We start from the raw sequence: 16,296 nt of genomic DNA on the forward strand, positions 1-16,296 counted from the left end.
GTATACTAACGTAGTTCAATTATGTTTATCATCAGGCAAAAACTATTCTTGCTAAAAATCTCAGGCAACTCACACTCCACTTCTAGGAATTGTCTTAAGGATAAATTGGAAATGTGGACATAGATTTATGCCCAAAGATGCTCGTCATAGCTTTATAACATAAAAAAAATTGGAATTAACCAAAAATGCCCTTCTTTCCCTGACCTCCCCACACTCAAGGCTCCCTTGGGCACTTCTGCTCTGCAGTTCCAAAGCCCCTGGACTTCCCTCTGTGGTCATGCTCTCTTCCTGTGGAAGACTTGCCTGCTTACCTGTCTATTTTCTCCCATTTGAGCTCCCTGAGGACAGGGTCTATGCTGCATTCAGCACCCATCACGGGGTCCGGCACATCGTTAAGCACTCAATACATGTTCCAGAAAAGACTGGTTAAATGCTCTCTGGCATATCTAGAGACAGAGTATTATGCAGCCATTACAACTCATGTTTTTGAAGAAAAAGCAATGACAAAGAAATGATAATACTAAGTATAAAAACCAGACTATAAAACTATAGACACAGAATGACCTCCATTACAAGACTCCAAAATTATTAAAGGCTGCATCTGAATGACATTCGGACAATTCCTGCCTTTCTATTTTTTTAAATTCAAAGCATTTCACATCTCTTTTTATTCTCTAATAATCTCACTGCCCAGACCATGCAAACATATTGGCCAGGAACTACCCCCGCCCAACCACAAGAAGGCCAGAGGGTACAATCCTACCAGGTCCCTGTGGTGGAGATGTGGAAATATTAATTTGCCTTTCTCTTTATCATTTTTATTTTCCACTTTGGGTATAATAATAGCTTCATAATCAGAAAAAAAGGAAGTTAGTTAAAAATACTGAAGGTGACTGACTGGGTTCTACATTTGAACCTACAGTCATAACTCTGGTCCTTTAAACCTTAGAGGATTCGTTGGTAGGATTCTTGTCAACAGGCCCCTCCTTAGCATGTGTTGTCCTCCATTACCTTGCAGCTTCTCATGCTCCGCTTGGCCTCCCCGTTTTGTCTTCCTCATCACCCCCTGCCAGATTCTCAGCACTAGATGTGTCCCTTTAAAACTGGGGCATTTATCCTTCCAGGCCTGAAGTTCCCTCTGAGACTTCTCTCTCTCTTCATTCCAGATTCACTTCCTCCAAGGAGACTGCCCTGATTGAGAACAAATAAGAACGTTTCACGAGAGCCTCCTGGGGCCAAGGCAGAGGGGCAGGTGGGTATTTCATACAAGGGTCCCAGTTCATCTACCTCCTGTCAGCATTCAACAGCAGAGCTTCAGCCCCAGGCAAGTTCCTGGTCCTCTCAGATTAGGCCCCAAACTAAGAAACCCTCATGAAGCTTGAAGAGAATCCTCTCCCTTTCTCCTAAGACATCTCTGTTTTTCTCCTGGGGAATAACCTTGGAAATGCTATTGACTTCTTTGTGGTTTTTCTTTTTAGATTTAAAAATTGGTTTGAAAACCCTTTAAAACTTTAAAAAAATTAACAAATAATGAAGTTTTGCATTTCCAGGGCACTTTCTCTTCAAAGCGCTCAAAGTTTGCCAACAAATCTTGGTTTCTTGGAGAACTAGTCATATTCTATAGGGGTGAGAGAGAAGGGAAGCATTCATGACTTAAATGACATTGTTTATCTGTATAATTTAATTAAACATGTTGCCATTTAAAGAGAGCTGCCCCATGAAGCTGGCTCTCCAGGAACTCAACTCTTCTTTTTTAGTCAGTTTTTTTTCCCTCTATTTTTTCCTTAGAAAATTCTAGCTACAACCTACTAGGTTACCTTGTTCTATTGTTTGGTTCAAATATTTTTATCACCTATTGCTCCAACAAGAAAAAAAGAATAGCCCGTTTTACTGTGAAACCTGGATTCACAAATAGGATTAGCACACACTTTCATTTATGGAAAGAGGCTGCCCTCACAGCCACTCCAATTTGGGGTCACTTAAAAAGGCATGAAATAAAACTACCTCTTAGGAATCTTCATCTGCTTCGTGGATTCTCCTTGGCTTCATGGGCTGCCTTCTGCTCCACGTGTTGGGAAACCCTAGGGACAGAACTAGGAATGACAGCAAAGGTTCATTGCCTTAAGAGACATGACCCCTCTCTGTCCTTACACCAGTGACAAACATTTATTTCTGGCCGGGAAAGAGTTTTCTCTGCCCAGGTCATTGTGTTTCCTCATTACAGCCAGTTTTGGGAACGGCATCTTCTTCCCCTGGCTTGGGTCAAAAGCGCCAAGCCTTCCCTCTGTTGGACACTGCAATCAGCCACGCTGAGCACCAATCACCCACACACGCGTTGCTTTGTTACAGTTTGCATTTGTACAAAACCAAAGAGAAAAGCTTTTTACCAAACCCTCTTGGTGGTAAAACATCTTGACATTAATTTGTGCTAAAATAACTAGAGGACTAAAACCTAATCTAATACAAAAAAAGAGACCATGATGACCTCAGGTTACAATACAAAGACCTTTGTGGGACCTGGGGATTATTTTTATACAGACCATGGCAACTGTAAGCAATAAATTATACACCCTGTGGTTTTCCCATCAAGGAGTTGGTTACGAAAGGAAATAAAAGCCTGCTATTAGGGCTTCCCTGGTGGCGCAGTGGTTGAGAGTCCACCTGCCAATGCAGGGGACACGGGTTCATGCCCCGGCCCGGGAAGATCCCACAGGCTGTGGAGCGGCTGGGCCCGTGAGCCATGACTGCTGAGCCTGCGCGTCCAGAGCCTGTGCTCCGCAACGGGAGAGGCCACAATGGTGAGAGGCCCGTGTACTGCAAAAAAAAAAAAAAAAAAAAAAAGCCTGCTATTAGTAACCAAAGACACACATGTGATGATAGATACAGGCTGTCTTTATGGGAGAAACAAATCATGTGCTTGAGTATGCTGTCTAGAGGGCTGTGGATGAATAAAAATGGCTTTACACAATTATTTGAATAATAATTTAATGATCTTTACACTAAAAAAGAATTTAGACCTAACTAGAATTTTCTGCTTAAATATGAATGTAAAAGTGAACAACTTAAAAATGGAATTCACAGCTACAGATTTTACTGGATTCTTTCTCTTCACTTGGGAAAGATGAGAAGGGGGGCACTATATTCCATGTCTTCTGAAGACATTAAGACATTTCTCTGAGAATAACCGAATTGTGGAAAATGGAGGAAAATGACTTTAATTCCAAGATATCATTCCTCTTGGACCATGACAACTTTGAACAAAAATATTTCCACAAAACTTCATTTTAATCATCTTCTTTACAAAGCACAATACTTAAGACTTTTCTAAATACAACTTTAGAAAATGAAGCAAAAAAATAATCTCCACAGATGCTGGTCGAGTCCATGCTGAATGCAAAAGAATCTTTTCAAAAGTGATACTTGCAAGCTGTTCAATCTTCTTCACAGGCCCATTTTGTAAAGAGTAAAGATGGTGGCTGTTCGGACAGTGGCTCATCCAGTTCCATGAGTGTAGAATCCTCTTGCTGGTTAGCCCATAGGGCAGTAATGAAGCTGGATACGCCAACTTCTCCTTCTAGAATTGCTTCTCCCTCTCCTGATACAAAGAAAGCCAATGGCTCTATTTTTCAGGTCACCAGTGCCCCACGAGGGCACTCCAACCTCTCAATTTAATTTATTCACAATCTTTCTCTGTACACACATTATATAAAACTATACCATTAGGGATTTTCATGATGAGTGAATGAGAAATCCAAATGTCAAAGAATCCAATCCTCATTCTTATATTCGGTGGTGGGAAATCTCTAAAGTCTTCAAGTTTAACGCAGAAATGCCTGGAACAGTCAAGGGGTATAGGAATGTTTTATGTTGCCCTTGGAAACTTGGCGCTCCTGGCCCCAAGCAAACTGAGGGCAAGGGTGCTGGAAAGGCAGTATGTCCAGATATGAGAGTGAAGGGTGTGAGGCTTCTTTCTTTACACACTCCCTTCCCTTAACTGTGCCATCACCCTGGAACCACACCTGGAAGACCAGGATGTCCAGGGCTCTGTAAATACTCTGGAGGAAATAGCGGCCTCCGGCAACAAGGTTGAATAAGTAGGTAAGAGGAAGGCGAGGGAAGGGAGAGAGGCAGAGACATTCACTTGTAATACTTTCAGTGATCAAGAACGTGTGATGATTTTTTTTTGCATCACTCCTTCAGTGTTATCAATTCTCATTCTTTGTGGTTGTACAAATCTACTCATATTAGGTAGTTTCGCTCTAAAACTCAGGAAATGGACAAAGCAGCTTTTTAGAAACACATAAAACACCTTCAGGGGCCATGAAGGGACCACCCCCCCACCCCCCAATCCCCAAACTATCTCGCAGTACAGTATGCTCCCCTTATTTTCTGCTAAGGATGAGAAAACAGTCACGTTAGTCTAAAGCTGAACTCTTCACTGGCTACAGAGATAAAGCGGACAAGCAAACACCAGTTTCCTCGGGTCGGAAAAAGCAATTCCATAAATGCAAGAGAGATCCAATGGCTATGCTTCAACAAGCGCCTCCCCCCTTTCTCTTGGACCTGAGGAAGGGGTTACAAGAGAGCAAGGCAAATGAGATCATGTGAGTACAGTTTCAACAACAGCACACATGGATAACCTAGTGCAGGAAATAATACAACTCCCCCCCGCCTTTGTTTTCATTTGCATTTTACTTTTATTTATTTTTGCTTTAATAATGCATATTCCGTTCACTCAAAAGGTGCAAAGGACAGGAAGCAGGGGTTTAACTTGGCTGATGAAAAATCAAGCAGGGGTGACATTTCTAGTTCATGAACAACCTAAAACTAGGAGAACTTAAAAGTCACAGCTGGTACCAAAGAGCACGCCCAACTTCACAGCTGTCTCCTCTTAGGACCTTTGGTTAGGCGAGAGAAGCTTTGAAGACAGTGGCCTCTAGTAGACTTTGATAAGTGACTAAAAAAAATAAATGCGTGTGTGTGTTTTTTAAATCATGGTAGCTGCATCACAAAAGCTCCAATCAAGAGGGTGGTAAAAAGAAGGCACAGATCATTGCAAATACCAGATTTTCTCTTTCTCTTTTTGTAAATATACCATCATATATAAGCTAAAATTTATCTTAGGGTGGTGGGGTTTGCTGGCAGGAGGAAGGACAGGTTGGACCTAAAATTGCATATGTAATAGACTCCTTGAGGGGGACACAGAGCGAGGCAGCTTTCCGCCTAAAGCAAAAGAATGGGATGCTCGCTCCGGACTATGTGTAATACAAACACTGGGGGAATCTGTGGCAAAACACGATTAAAAAAATCATAAAATTATAAAGCTTGTAAACGAAGACTCTAAAATTACATTTTATTAATGGAAAATATCATCAAAATAGTACCACTATGGACTAAACTGCCTGAGTTTTCGTTTCACGTGAGATCTCATAGTAAAAAAGCCTTTAGCACAATTTTCTCTGTTTAAGTCACAACCAGTGCCAGACCCAGGTCTATACCATGGGGAAGAGTCTCCTCTTGGATGGAATTTGTGTTGTGCTATCAAGACTTTTGTGCTAATCTTTCAAACAGGGACATGTTGAGGCAATTTTTCATCTTTTGGCACAAGGTTATTTTGGCTGGGGCGGAAAAATTGAGTCTTGGACTTGGGATGAATAATGCGACATTTCATTTATCAAGTATTCATTTTGATTGAAGAGCTTTCTTTATGTCATTAACTTCCATCTATAAAGGAAAAACAAGAGCCGAACAAAATCACAATGAATTGGCTGGTTGGATAAAAGCTGAAAGATAAGCAACCTGGTTGATTGAAAGCAAATAATCAACCTGACAATTTGAAAGGGGAAATGGGTGAAATGACATCTGAATGAAGAGTTGATCATGATGCCAGAAATGGACATAAACCTAAAGAATAGGCACACCAACTCGAAGTGCTAGGAAAGGGTGGATGTTTGAATTCTCAGGCTACCAGTATCCAAAATTTGTCAAAAGCAATGATACAACAGTAATTCCAGTTTCTTGGCCAGAGGGTGGAACAGGGTGTCCTGACACACTGGACCACTTGGCAGGTTTGGAAGGCAGCTGTGGTTGGGCCCAAGGTGGTGTCTATCAGCACCCGCAAAGTGATGACAAGCAGGTACCTATCCTTTAAGCACCATGGATTCCAGTCACCACCAAGGGCACCTACTGCATGAGAGCTGAAAGCCTACCATTTCCAACTCCTATACACTCTCCATCCTTTGGTAAAGGCTGAGTTACATCAGAGAGAGGCTAGAGAGAGGGTGACAGAGCTCTGATGCCCTGCAGGACTGACACGGCTGTCAGGGAGAAGTAAAGAGATAAAGAGCAAGTGCCAAGTGTGGCCAGCTGTGGTCCTTGGGGTCCCAATGGCGGCATGACAGAAGCGCCAACGGGGTCTCCCTGGTGCCATATGCCCTCTGGCAGTTATGACAACGAGGCCTCTGAAAACTGAGGGGAACTTTTCACAGAGGAGATGTTTCAGATAAATTCCAAATGAGAAACCCAACTGGGGGCAAGTTTGCTAATGCCTCCCTTCCCCAAGACTTCCTGGATCCCAGGAGAGGATGTGAAGGGAGGCTATATAGTTCTAAGAAAATTCTCACAGGAAGCGCATCAAAATTGGTAGAGAAGTAACTATCATTTCTTTTCTTTTTTTTTAAACATCTTTATTGGAGTATAATTGCTTTACAGTGGTGTGTTAGTTTCTGCTTTATAACAAAGTGAATCAGCTATACATACGCAAATATCCCCATATCTCCTCCCTCATTTATTTTCAAAATAAAGCCTGGACTCTGCTCCCACCCCCAACTGAGCCTCTCACGGGGCAACAGGACCCCAAGGGACCCACCTGCAACCGAAGCCGGATTTTCTTCTCTTCATCCAACTCTGACAGTAACTGCTTAATCTCTCGTCTGGAAAGCAAATGACAAAGTTAAACAAAAGCCCAGACTTCCCCAACAAGAGATATGAAGTCTCTTATCATTACAAAATCCATCTGATCCTTTTACAAAGAAAGTGTGGACGGAACATTACATTATATTTTCTTTGCACGGCTATTGCTTAAAGCCTGGTGCAAATGGAAAGGACATTATTTCTGGGCTCCCCTAGTATGTAGCCATCAAATAGTAGGTCTGAAATGACCTTTGAAATCCCTTAGTGCTAGTTTCTCCTAAAAGAAGATGGGGAAACTGCGGCCCAGAGAGGTGGCCTGACTTGCCCAATGATGACACTCCAGGTATCCAGGCTCATATTCGGTCATCTTCCCTCTAACGAGTCCTTTATTACAGAATCACTGGTCTTTACATATGGACTTACATAATAATATTCATTGCAGACATTTTTACCACTCCATACATGCTTCTTTTATTTTCACAGAGTTTTACATTACTGAAAGGTTAGTGGTATGTTTTCAGAGATTCTCACAAAATCGTGCAAATACTAACACCCAAAAACTTGGAGGTAAAAGAACTGAACTAACCATATGGCAATCATGTCATAGAGAAAGTAGACACGAGTCAGAACACACAGTCCAGTGCCCTTCCCAACAGTAAACAATGAAGTAGAACAAAACTAATCATCTTGCAAACTCAGGCTCTACACTTAGGACACTGCAACCATCCTAACTCTGGTCAGAGAGCTGTACTCCATTTTAGGGTATCAGACACTCCATTTTATACATACGTTTTTATAAACTGGACTGGAAAAATCAAAAAACAAACACCGCAGAACCAGCACAATAAACAAGGTAGACATTATGTAGCATTTGCTCACTTCAGATGAGCACCATGATGGTCCCTGCACTTGGGTCAGTGTCCCAGCACTGTTGTCAACATGTTGGGTTCTCTGATATTAACCACCTGTGATGCGTTCCTGCATTTATTCAAGCACACGCTATGCTCCAGCAGTCCAGGTTGGGGAGTTAGCTGGGGAGGGAGGTGCGAAGAAAGTCACTAAGTCTTCAACTAGTAGAAAAGGGTACGTCTATGAGGAGGGAGGAAGATGGGGGAGTTGATGGAGAAGAGCCAGGACAGAAGCAGGGAGGTGAGAACTGCATGTTTGGGGATGAGGGGAATCAGCACAGACTTGAGCCAAAGGCTGAAAGGAAAGTGACGTCAAGAGCTACGCTGGGAGACTCGGGGGGACCCAGTGCTCCTGGGCGTGAAGGCCGAGCTGAGGAAGGCTGTGAAGGGCAGGCCTTGGAGAGGGGCCACTGTGATGCCTGATTCAAGAAGATGTTGGCTGGGGAAGGACAACTGCAGCCATCCATGCCCGGGTTCACAGTGGAAAGAGGAACAAAGGGGTGGAGTGGCCCCAAGGCACTGGCGATTCTGCACTCAAGACTCAGGCACAGGCCATTTCACAAAAGTTCTGGGCACTTTTCAGAGCGAGGGCCCCAAGGGACAAAGCCCTGGATCCAGGAGTGTCTGACCCTTCTTGTTCAGAAGGCTGAGAACCAGTGCTCTGGGATGTACTGGTGCTGTCGGGTCACTGTTCAGGCAGGGGACACCTGTCGCCTGGACACGGATGGGGCCTTTGGGTACCCAAAGCTATACTGTGCCGGGTCAGATACGAGCTGGGGGCTTGGAAGAGTTAGGGGCAGCCTGGCTGGCCCCTCAAGACCCGCTCTATTCCCATCCTGCGGTTCTGCATATTTATCTGATGAGCCTCTTCCAGGCAGGGGGTGAGTCCAAGAGGCCCCCAGTTCATACGACACCTCCAGCCTGAGTGGAACAGAAGCGAATAGAGCCGCAGTACTCAAGATGAGTTCCATGGAAGCCTTGTCCTAGAATGTTCTAGGGGAAAAATGGACTCCGTGATTAAGTGCGTTATCCTCCATCTTCCCATGCACAGCGAAGGCTCTGAGCAGTCCTTCGGAGAAGAAAGTAACTTTGTTTAACCCAATTATTCCCCAAAGTACACAAAACACTTCAGGGCCCTCCAGCTGCAGGTGTCCTCCCGAAGGTGTGACTGCGGGTCTGTGGCCCCACTGCCCGCCACTGCCCCGGGCACCTCCCGATCTGGGCGGCCAGGCACCAGGAATGCACTGACCTGCCGCGCTGCTCCATGTACCTGTGACCCTGCCCGTGCTGTGCCCTCTGCTGGGGTGCTGTGCTCTGGGCAATGCTAGGCCGGCCTTCAAAATCCTACTCAGGAAACACCTCCCCCCCTTCCCTCCACAAAGAGCCAACGGATGCCTAAACTCTCTGCGCCTCCATTTATTCAGATAAGTGCCTCCTGACTTCTAATACTTTTACCATTATTTTTTAACTGCACACAGCATCCTGGGTGATATGCGTGTGACATTTATTTTGGCTTGCAGGTCCCTCTCCCCATCTAAGCGCCCCTTGAGGATCAGAGATGCAGAGTGCGTGTGTGCAGGCATGCACAGAGGCCGCGCGAGTCTCCTGGTGAGAACATCTTGATGAGTGTCAAGCCTCAGGTTTAAAGAGTCCCTGCATCTTTTGCATACATTGTACCCCTAAATGCTAGCCAATTCCTTCATGGGGCAGCTAACCGAAGGAATTGCAATTTTTCTGGTGCTAGAAGAAAAGCTGGCTGTTGGGATTATTAAGAAATGGTGCATGCACATACTGTGTCTTCTGGGGATTTGAAGATCTTTCTTTTTCGCGGCCTGCTGAGCACGTCCCTTGTAGCTGACTCCTCCCCCTATGCCCCGGCGCCAGCCCATGTGCAGCTGACCCAGTTTACACGTGGAGCTGAGCTCAGTGAAGCTCCTCGGGTTCACACCCCCACTCCCACCCCTGCTGCCACCATCCCCAGGGAGGCGGTCCACCCTCGGGGACAGGCTGGGCCCCTAGGTGGCAAAAGCAGGCCCTGAGCCGGTGGAAAGCAAGCCCCGGAGGCAGTTACAGAAGGGGCCGCAGACACTCACTTCTGCTGGTCCTTCATGGTCTCGACGATGCCCCTCAGCTCCCGGACCTGTGTCCTCAGCTCCTCCATGGCCGCCTGGCTGCTGGCTGGAGGCTCCATCTTTGGTTTTCCTTCCGTGCCAAACAGAGACGGGGAGTTGGCTCTGTGTCCAACTGTTCCCAAAGAGGACGACAGGGGAGAGGATGCTGCTGAGGACAGAGGGGCCGGCCCGCCACTGCCCGCAGCCATGGTCCCCGGCTTGGGCGGCAGCGAGGCTTTGTTGTCGGACACCTGTGATGAGTGAGGACAGAGAGGATTCAGGCATTAGGGATTCGTGTGCTGCCCCTCCCCGTCCTGTTTACTGAAACCTGCCATCGACATCACCGTGCCCGCAGCCCTCCGTATACTCCACTCATTCCTTCATCTACAAGCCCCCAAGGGCCTACTTGGTGCAGGCATCCCCTTATGAATTTTAAATTTGACCGCCCTTCTGAACAGGTAGTTCCTGACAGGTTTAATGTACACATCCAGAGGCCCATGTACCCGCTAGGCTCTGCAAACCCTGAAGTGAGCAAAACATTTTCTTGGCCCTCAAGGAGCTTAGAACCCAGTGAGGTGCAGACAGACAGACCAACCAACACACTGTAGATGAGGGGGGAGCGTGCATGCAGGGAGGGAAGCACACAGCGCCGCAGAAGTGTATACAGAAGATATATACAGAATATACAGAAGGGACCAAGCATCCCAGAGGGAGGGCATCAGGAAGGAGCCAACAGCCTCATCCTGGAGGAGGAGGAGGAGGACCAGGAGGTGGTCAGAAAAGAGTAAGCGGGCGGCGGGGCGTGGGGGAAGTTCTAGACGAGGGAACGCGCTAGGAGAGGCCTGGAGACCTGAGAGTGAACTGCATTCACGGGAAGCCAGAATGTCAGGGGGGCAAGAGAGAGGTAGGGCGCACACAGGGGGCTTGCGGAAAGGGTTAAAAAGATTGCCTGCTGAGCTCAAGATCACTGTGGCTGCAGAAGGGCTGGTGGGTCTGGAGGTCTAGACAATTGCTAGGAGACTCTCATACAGTGAAAGCTAAAAATGGTGAGGGTTTGACTCAGGCAGCAGCCAAGAGGATAGAGACAAGACAGCTTTGAGAGATGGGGCAATGGCCGGCTCATCCAACCAAGAGACGCAGTCCCTGCCCTCCCAGTGCAGACACCCCAAGGCCAGGAGGGTGTGGTCCTGGACAGGCCGTAGTGGGTAAGGAGGAAGTACAGATCAAGGGCCATGGGTGGGGATGGAGGAAGGAGGCATTAAGGTTGACCCTTTCATGGGAGGAAGAAGACTGAAGGCCCAAACAATGATCTCAGTTTTGGACACATGGAATTTTAGGAGCCTGAGGGATGGCCAAGGGGGAAGGCCAATGGGCAGAGCCAATGACTGAAAAAGTGAGTTGGGCCAGAGGAGGAAGTGCAAGCCATGGGGGTGGGTGACAAAGAATGAGAAGAGGCGCAATGGTAGAACCTGCGGACGCCTCAAGTTGAAGAGGTGGAGGGAGAGGGGAGAGCCCTTGGGGACTGGGACAGGGTGCTGAGAGGGGATGGAGCCAGACCAGGAGAGGGCCTGGGTCATGGAAGTCCCCTGGAGGAGTTTCCAGAGGGTGCTGAGAGGAGAATTCAGGGGGAGCCCATTTGGTGGAGCCAAGGGAGACTGAAATCTGATCAAGGCAGGTGAGCGCCTGCGTGGGACATGAGGGGCGTGGCCTGCAAGTTTAGAACTCTCTTTCCAAACACCTGGCTGAGGAAAGAAGATGAGAGAAAGGGAGCGAGTGTTCGTGGAGAAGCCTCAGGAGGAGACAGGATCAAGGAAGGGTTTTGTTTGCTTTCAAAGATGGGGGAGACCCTGAGCTGGGAGGTATCTTGAGGGTAAGAGCCAAGGCTGAAGATGGAGGAGGCAGGCAGGGGAGGCCGGATGGAGAAGTGCCCTGAGGGGGCCTGGAGGGCACAGGGAACACGAGGGTCACGAGTCGGGGGAACAGGGGCACACAGCAGGCCTAGGGGAGGCGGCAGCTGCAAGGCAAGGTGAGATCACAGGTGGGGTGCGGTGGATGGGGGCAGGTAGTAGACGGGACACTGGGGGGTGAAGTGGGGGAGGAGAGGGAGCTGAGGCTGCCGGCGCCCAGGGCGGGAGCCAAGACGGGGCTGGGCTGGCACAGTGAGAAGGCAGAGTCTGGATTCAGGCTGTGCTACAGGGAGAAACTGGGCAGAGTCAGCCAGAAGCAGATGGGCCATCATTCCCAGCCTTTCTGCTCGCCTTTTCTCTGCCAACTTATCATTGAGGAAAATCACTTTCTGCTGCCAGGGAGAGCGATCCACCATCCTGTGCTTATTGTTAGCAGGAGTCATAGTCAGAGGGGCGAGGCACTGACATTTACGGAGCGCTGGTTATATGCCGGACGCTGGCTGGACAACTGAAATGAGGATTAGTTGGCACACAGTCTTGACGGAGCAGGAAACTGAGGCTTAGGGATGTGGGTGAGAAATTCCCCAAGTCTCACAGCTCATAAGCGGCAGAACTGAGATTCAATTCCCTCCCCATCAGCTGGACCCTCAAGCCTGGTACCGTGACCGTGGCTGCCTGAGTCTGAAGATTCGTGCTCTCCTGACCTGATTTCCTTCGCTTCTTTTCTATTCCTGGGTTCATACTTTTCCCCATTTCCCACCTTGCATTCTCACGCACCTCCCTCAGCCCACCGATGTCCTCACACTGACTGACTTCCAGGCACTTTTTCAATCAACGCTTCTCTTTGCATTTCCTATGTGACTCGCTCTCCCGTCCCATTTCAGCTAACAAACACTTGTTATAAGCCCTCACAGAGTACAGGCCACCAAATGTCCTGACCAAATTAGTTCAGGTGGAATTTCTAGAAGCAATAAACAACAAGACATGACAACTCCAGGCAAGTGAAATAGGCTAATGGGATAGAACAGTGCAACTCAGAAACGTGATGAGCCACGCCCACCAGTAGATGTCACTATAGAGACACCCTAGGGACGTCGGAGAGGCTGCAACTATAGGCATTCCTATGGTCACCAGAAAAAACGGATCTAAATCCAATTTCTGTAAATGGAAGGCTTTTATAAAGGAAGACTGCTTCGGTTTTGTGAATAATTACAATCGATCTGTTTTATAGGATCATATTTTTGCTGACTATATCAGATTTTTAAGAAAAGCTATACATATAAATTCTTAAATCTATCAGAAGAAAATTCCACATCACCTTTGATTTCTTTGTGTTACTTCGTGCTTCGAGTGCTTTAAAAATGACTTCCATTTTCTGCTTTTAGACAGAAGGCAGCTGCTAATGTTTACAGAAAATAACTCCAGTTGATTGGGTTCTCTTAGCACGAGAAAATGGAATTTTAAAATCTTACTTCACAATCATAGGACGAACAGAACTTGTACAGGGTACCCTTCAGAAGCCACATGCAGTTGCTAAACAATGTGTTCTTTGTTCCTCACAAGTCAATAATAAAAGAGCTATACCATCCCCTGGGTGTGCAACGAAATTAATGTTTTTAAACATTTTAAACATTAAAATGACTATAAATTTATCCTAATAAATGAATCCAAATGAGCTTTTCTTTAAGAAATCCCATTAGTTATTCAAATTCATGAACTGCCAACCATAATTTGTGACACCACCAGTTTTGAACATAAAAGTCACAATCTGTGGGCAGAGGGCACAGCATTTAATATATTTAATGTAGTCTTTCTAGACACCTCTAGGTTTTTAAAGTTGTTTTGGTTCTTGTGATGGTGGTGGTGGTGTGCGAGGGCATTGTGTGTGTGTGTGTGTGTGGTTGACGGTATGAAGAGGAGATCAAATCACAAGAGAAAACATGGGATTCTGCCCAGTTTTAGAGACTGTCACATTCCTTAGGGATTTTGATTACCAAAGTAATCACTGTCACCAAAGAATGACAAAAACTTGTGTTGCCTGTTGCAATGGACTGAATGTTTGTGTCCTTCCAAAATTCATATGTGAAAATCCTAACCCCCGCTGTGACGGTACTGGGAGATAGGACCTTTGGAAGGTGATTAGGTCATGAGGGTGGAGCTCTCATGAACGGGGTTAGTGTCCTTCTAAAAGGGACCCCAGAGAGCTCTCTCACCCTATTTCCTCCATGTGAGGACACAATGAGAAGTTGGCAGTCTACAACCCCGAAGACATCCCTCATCAGAACCTGACCATGCTGGCACCCTGATCTCGGGCATCCAGCCACCAGAAATGTGAGAAATAAATTTCTATTGTTTATAAGTCACCCAATCTATGGCGCTTTGTTTTAGCAGCCCCACATGACTAAGACATCTGTTTATCCTTGTTTGGTTTATAACTCATCATCAGAGCATACACGTAAAGGCAGGGATCCCATGCTGTCAGGACACCCTCGCCATGGCTGGCCACTCACTTGGGATATGGTAACAGTCTTTGAAGTTTTCTTTGACGCGTCCACTCCTCTGTGTGCAAGCGAAACGTGTTCTTCTTTATCTTCTTCAGGACTTGGGGAGTCAAAGATATCAGGGCTTGAAAGGGAAGACTGGATAAAGCCAAAAGAAAATGCTCTTGTCAGAATTACACCCTAGCTGACATAGCTTTTGTTAACATAATGCAGTGTGCCTTTCAAAGCACTTGACACTTCTATTTTGTTTGTCTCCTCATTATAACCATGAGGCAGAAAGTGTGCTATTATCTGTGTGCTAGAGAGAGTGGCAGAACTGGGACTAAGATTTCCTAGACCAGGGATCTTTCTTTCTATGCGATCTTTCCACTGATGCCCGTTGGTCATTTCATCCATGTGAGCATCTGTCACCCATATTTTCCTGCTCAGAGCCTCTCTCTTTTTTGTAAACATTTGCTGCCGTGTGCCAAGCACTCAGCTTGGTACTGAACTTAACAGTGACATGCCAGACATGGTCCCTGCTCTCACAGGGTTGACAGTCCAGTGGGGAAGGACACACAGGTAGAGAGGAAGCTGCCTCTAACCTGCCTCTCCTCCATTCCCTCCTGATCCTTTTCCAGAACCACCAGGTCTATTGCATAGTGAAGTGTCTAAAAGGACTTGTCTGAGAGGAAACCATTTCCGGGGGCAAAGGATCACTACCCTTGTGGATCAGTGACCAGCGTTTCTGCAGCCCCAGAGAACAGCCCTGCCTGCCAGCACAGCAAGCTCACGTCTAACTTGGTGCCTGCTGCTAAAACGCTGCCCTCATTGCTGTGGACAATCATTATCCATTTTGGATTCCATCTTTGCTAAGGTGTACTTACAGAATGGCAGCATCTCTTGGTAAAATATGGGGATAACCCTCCTACTCTTTCTGCCTCGCTGTGAAGATCAAAAGCTGGATGAATGTAAACCAATTCACTGGGATCACTTGGTCAAAAATGATTACTGTACTAGAATTTCCCTATTTTAGGACAAAGCAGAGGAAAATAAGAGTTCCTGTGGCAAGGAATCTTTTTAAACGAAGAATCTTCCAGAGATATCTTTAGGCGAGCTCATATTCAGCCTTACCTCTATGCCTTCTATCCTTGTGGTGGGAAAACAGTCATATTTAGGATCACCGCTTGGCACCATTATAGAAAAAAATCACACTTACAAATACTGTTTGTTTTCTTCTGTTTACTTACTAAGCAATACACGTAGGGAATTTTAAAGCAATGTTTTAAAATGAAAAGGTCTTGTTTGTTAATCTTCACTTAATCTGAAAATCCAATTACCTAGAATAACACCCACCTCCAACCAAACTTTCTTTTAATCTAAGCATAACTACCTTACAATGCCTGTATCCTTTTATTTTGAGATTTTATTCCAAAGGCAGTTTCCTCCTACACAACCTATGATTCATGAGCTGCCAATCAAAGCTTGCTCTTTGAATTTGATAAACATAAACAGCTCAAATTAGGTTGAGAGGCCCCAGGATGGGAAGTCATGACTAATCTATTTCCTCGATCATTCCCTCCAATGGCCTTTTAGGAATATGTCCATATCCACCAATCCCATTTTGCTATGAAAAACCTGCAGGTGCTAACAGGAAGAAGAGTAAACATGAATTCAATGTACATATCCATATGGGGATGGATAGGAATGAAGGGAAGCGAGTACAGTAACTATACTTCTTTAAAGCACAAATGTTCCCTGCTGGTCTAAGTCCACGAGTAAAACTGTTCCATATCAAATGTCAAACTTTGAGCCACCATTGCCATAAGCTTCCTGTGGTCAGGGACCATGTACCTCTTATTCCCAGTTGCAGCCTTGGTACCTGGCACAGAGCTTAGCCTATAGGAGATGCCCATCAGTATTTGTTGAATGAGTGAATGAATCAATGGGTAATCTAAAAGTGCAGAGAAGATGACAT

At 46.1% G+C, this 16,296-nt stretch overlaps 1 protein-coding gene across 6 annotated transcripts in view; it reads right to left on the reverse strand.

The window, feature by feature from the left end:
- Positions 1–4,748: 4,748 nt before the first annotated feature.
- Positions 4,749–16,296, reverse strand: part of SH3KBP1 (SH3 domain containing kinase binding protein 1) — a gene marked incomplete at its 5' end in the record, with an annotated part of 262,811 nt that continues 251,263 nt past the window's right edge. For 3 of the 6 annotated variants that reach the window (XM_079726907.1, XM_079726908.1, XM_079726906.1), the window contains 4 exons: positions 4,749–5,724; positions 6,869–6,932; positions 9,914–10,182; positions 14,349–14,477. In XM_079726907.1, coding sequence (XP_079583033.1) covers positions 5,683–5,724; positions 6,869–6,932; positions 9,914–10,182; positions 14,349–14,477 — 504 coding nt within the window. In that variant the 3' untranslated portion in view covers positions 4,749–5,682. The remainder of the gene's footprint in view (positions 5,725–6,868; positions 6,933–9,913; positions 10,183–14,348; positions 14,478–16,296) is intronic. The other 3 variants (XM_079726911.1, XM_079726910.1, XM_079726909.1) reach the window with 1 other exon arrangement.

The sequence above is a fragment of the Hyperoodon ampullatus genome, assembly GCF_949752795.1.
Source record: "Hyperoodon ampullatus genome assembly, chromosome: X".
In the NCBI taxonomy this organism is placed as follows: domain Eukaryota; kingdom Metazoa; phylum Chordata; class Mammalia; order Artiodactyla; family Ziphiidae; genus Hyperoodon; species Hyperoodon ampullatus.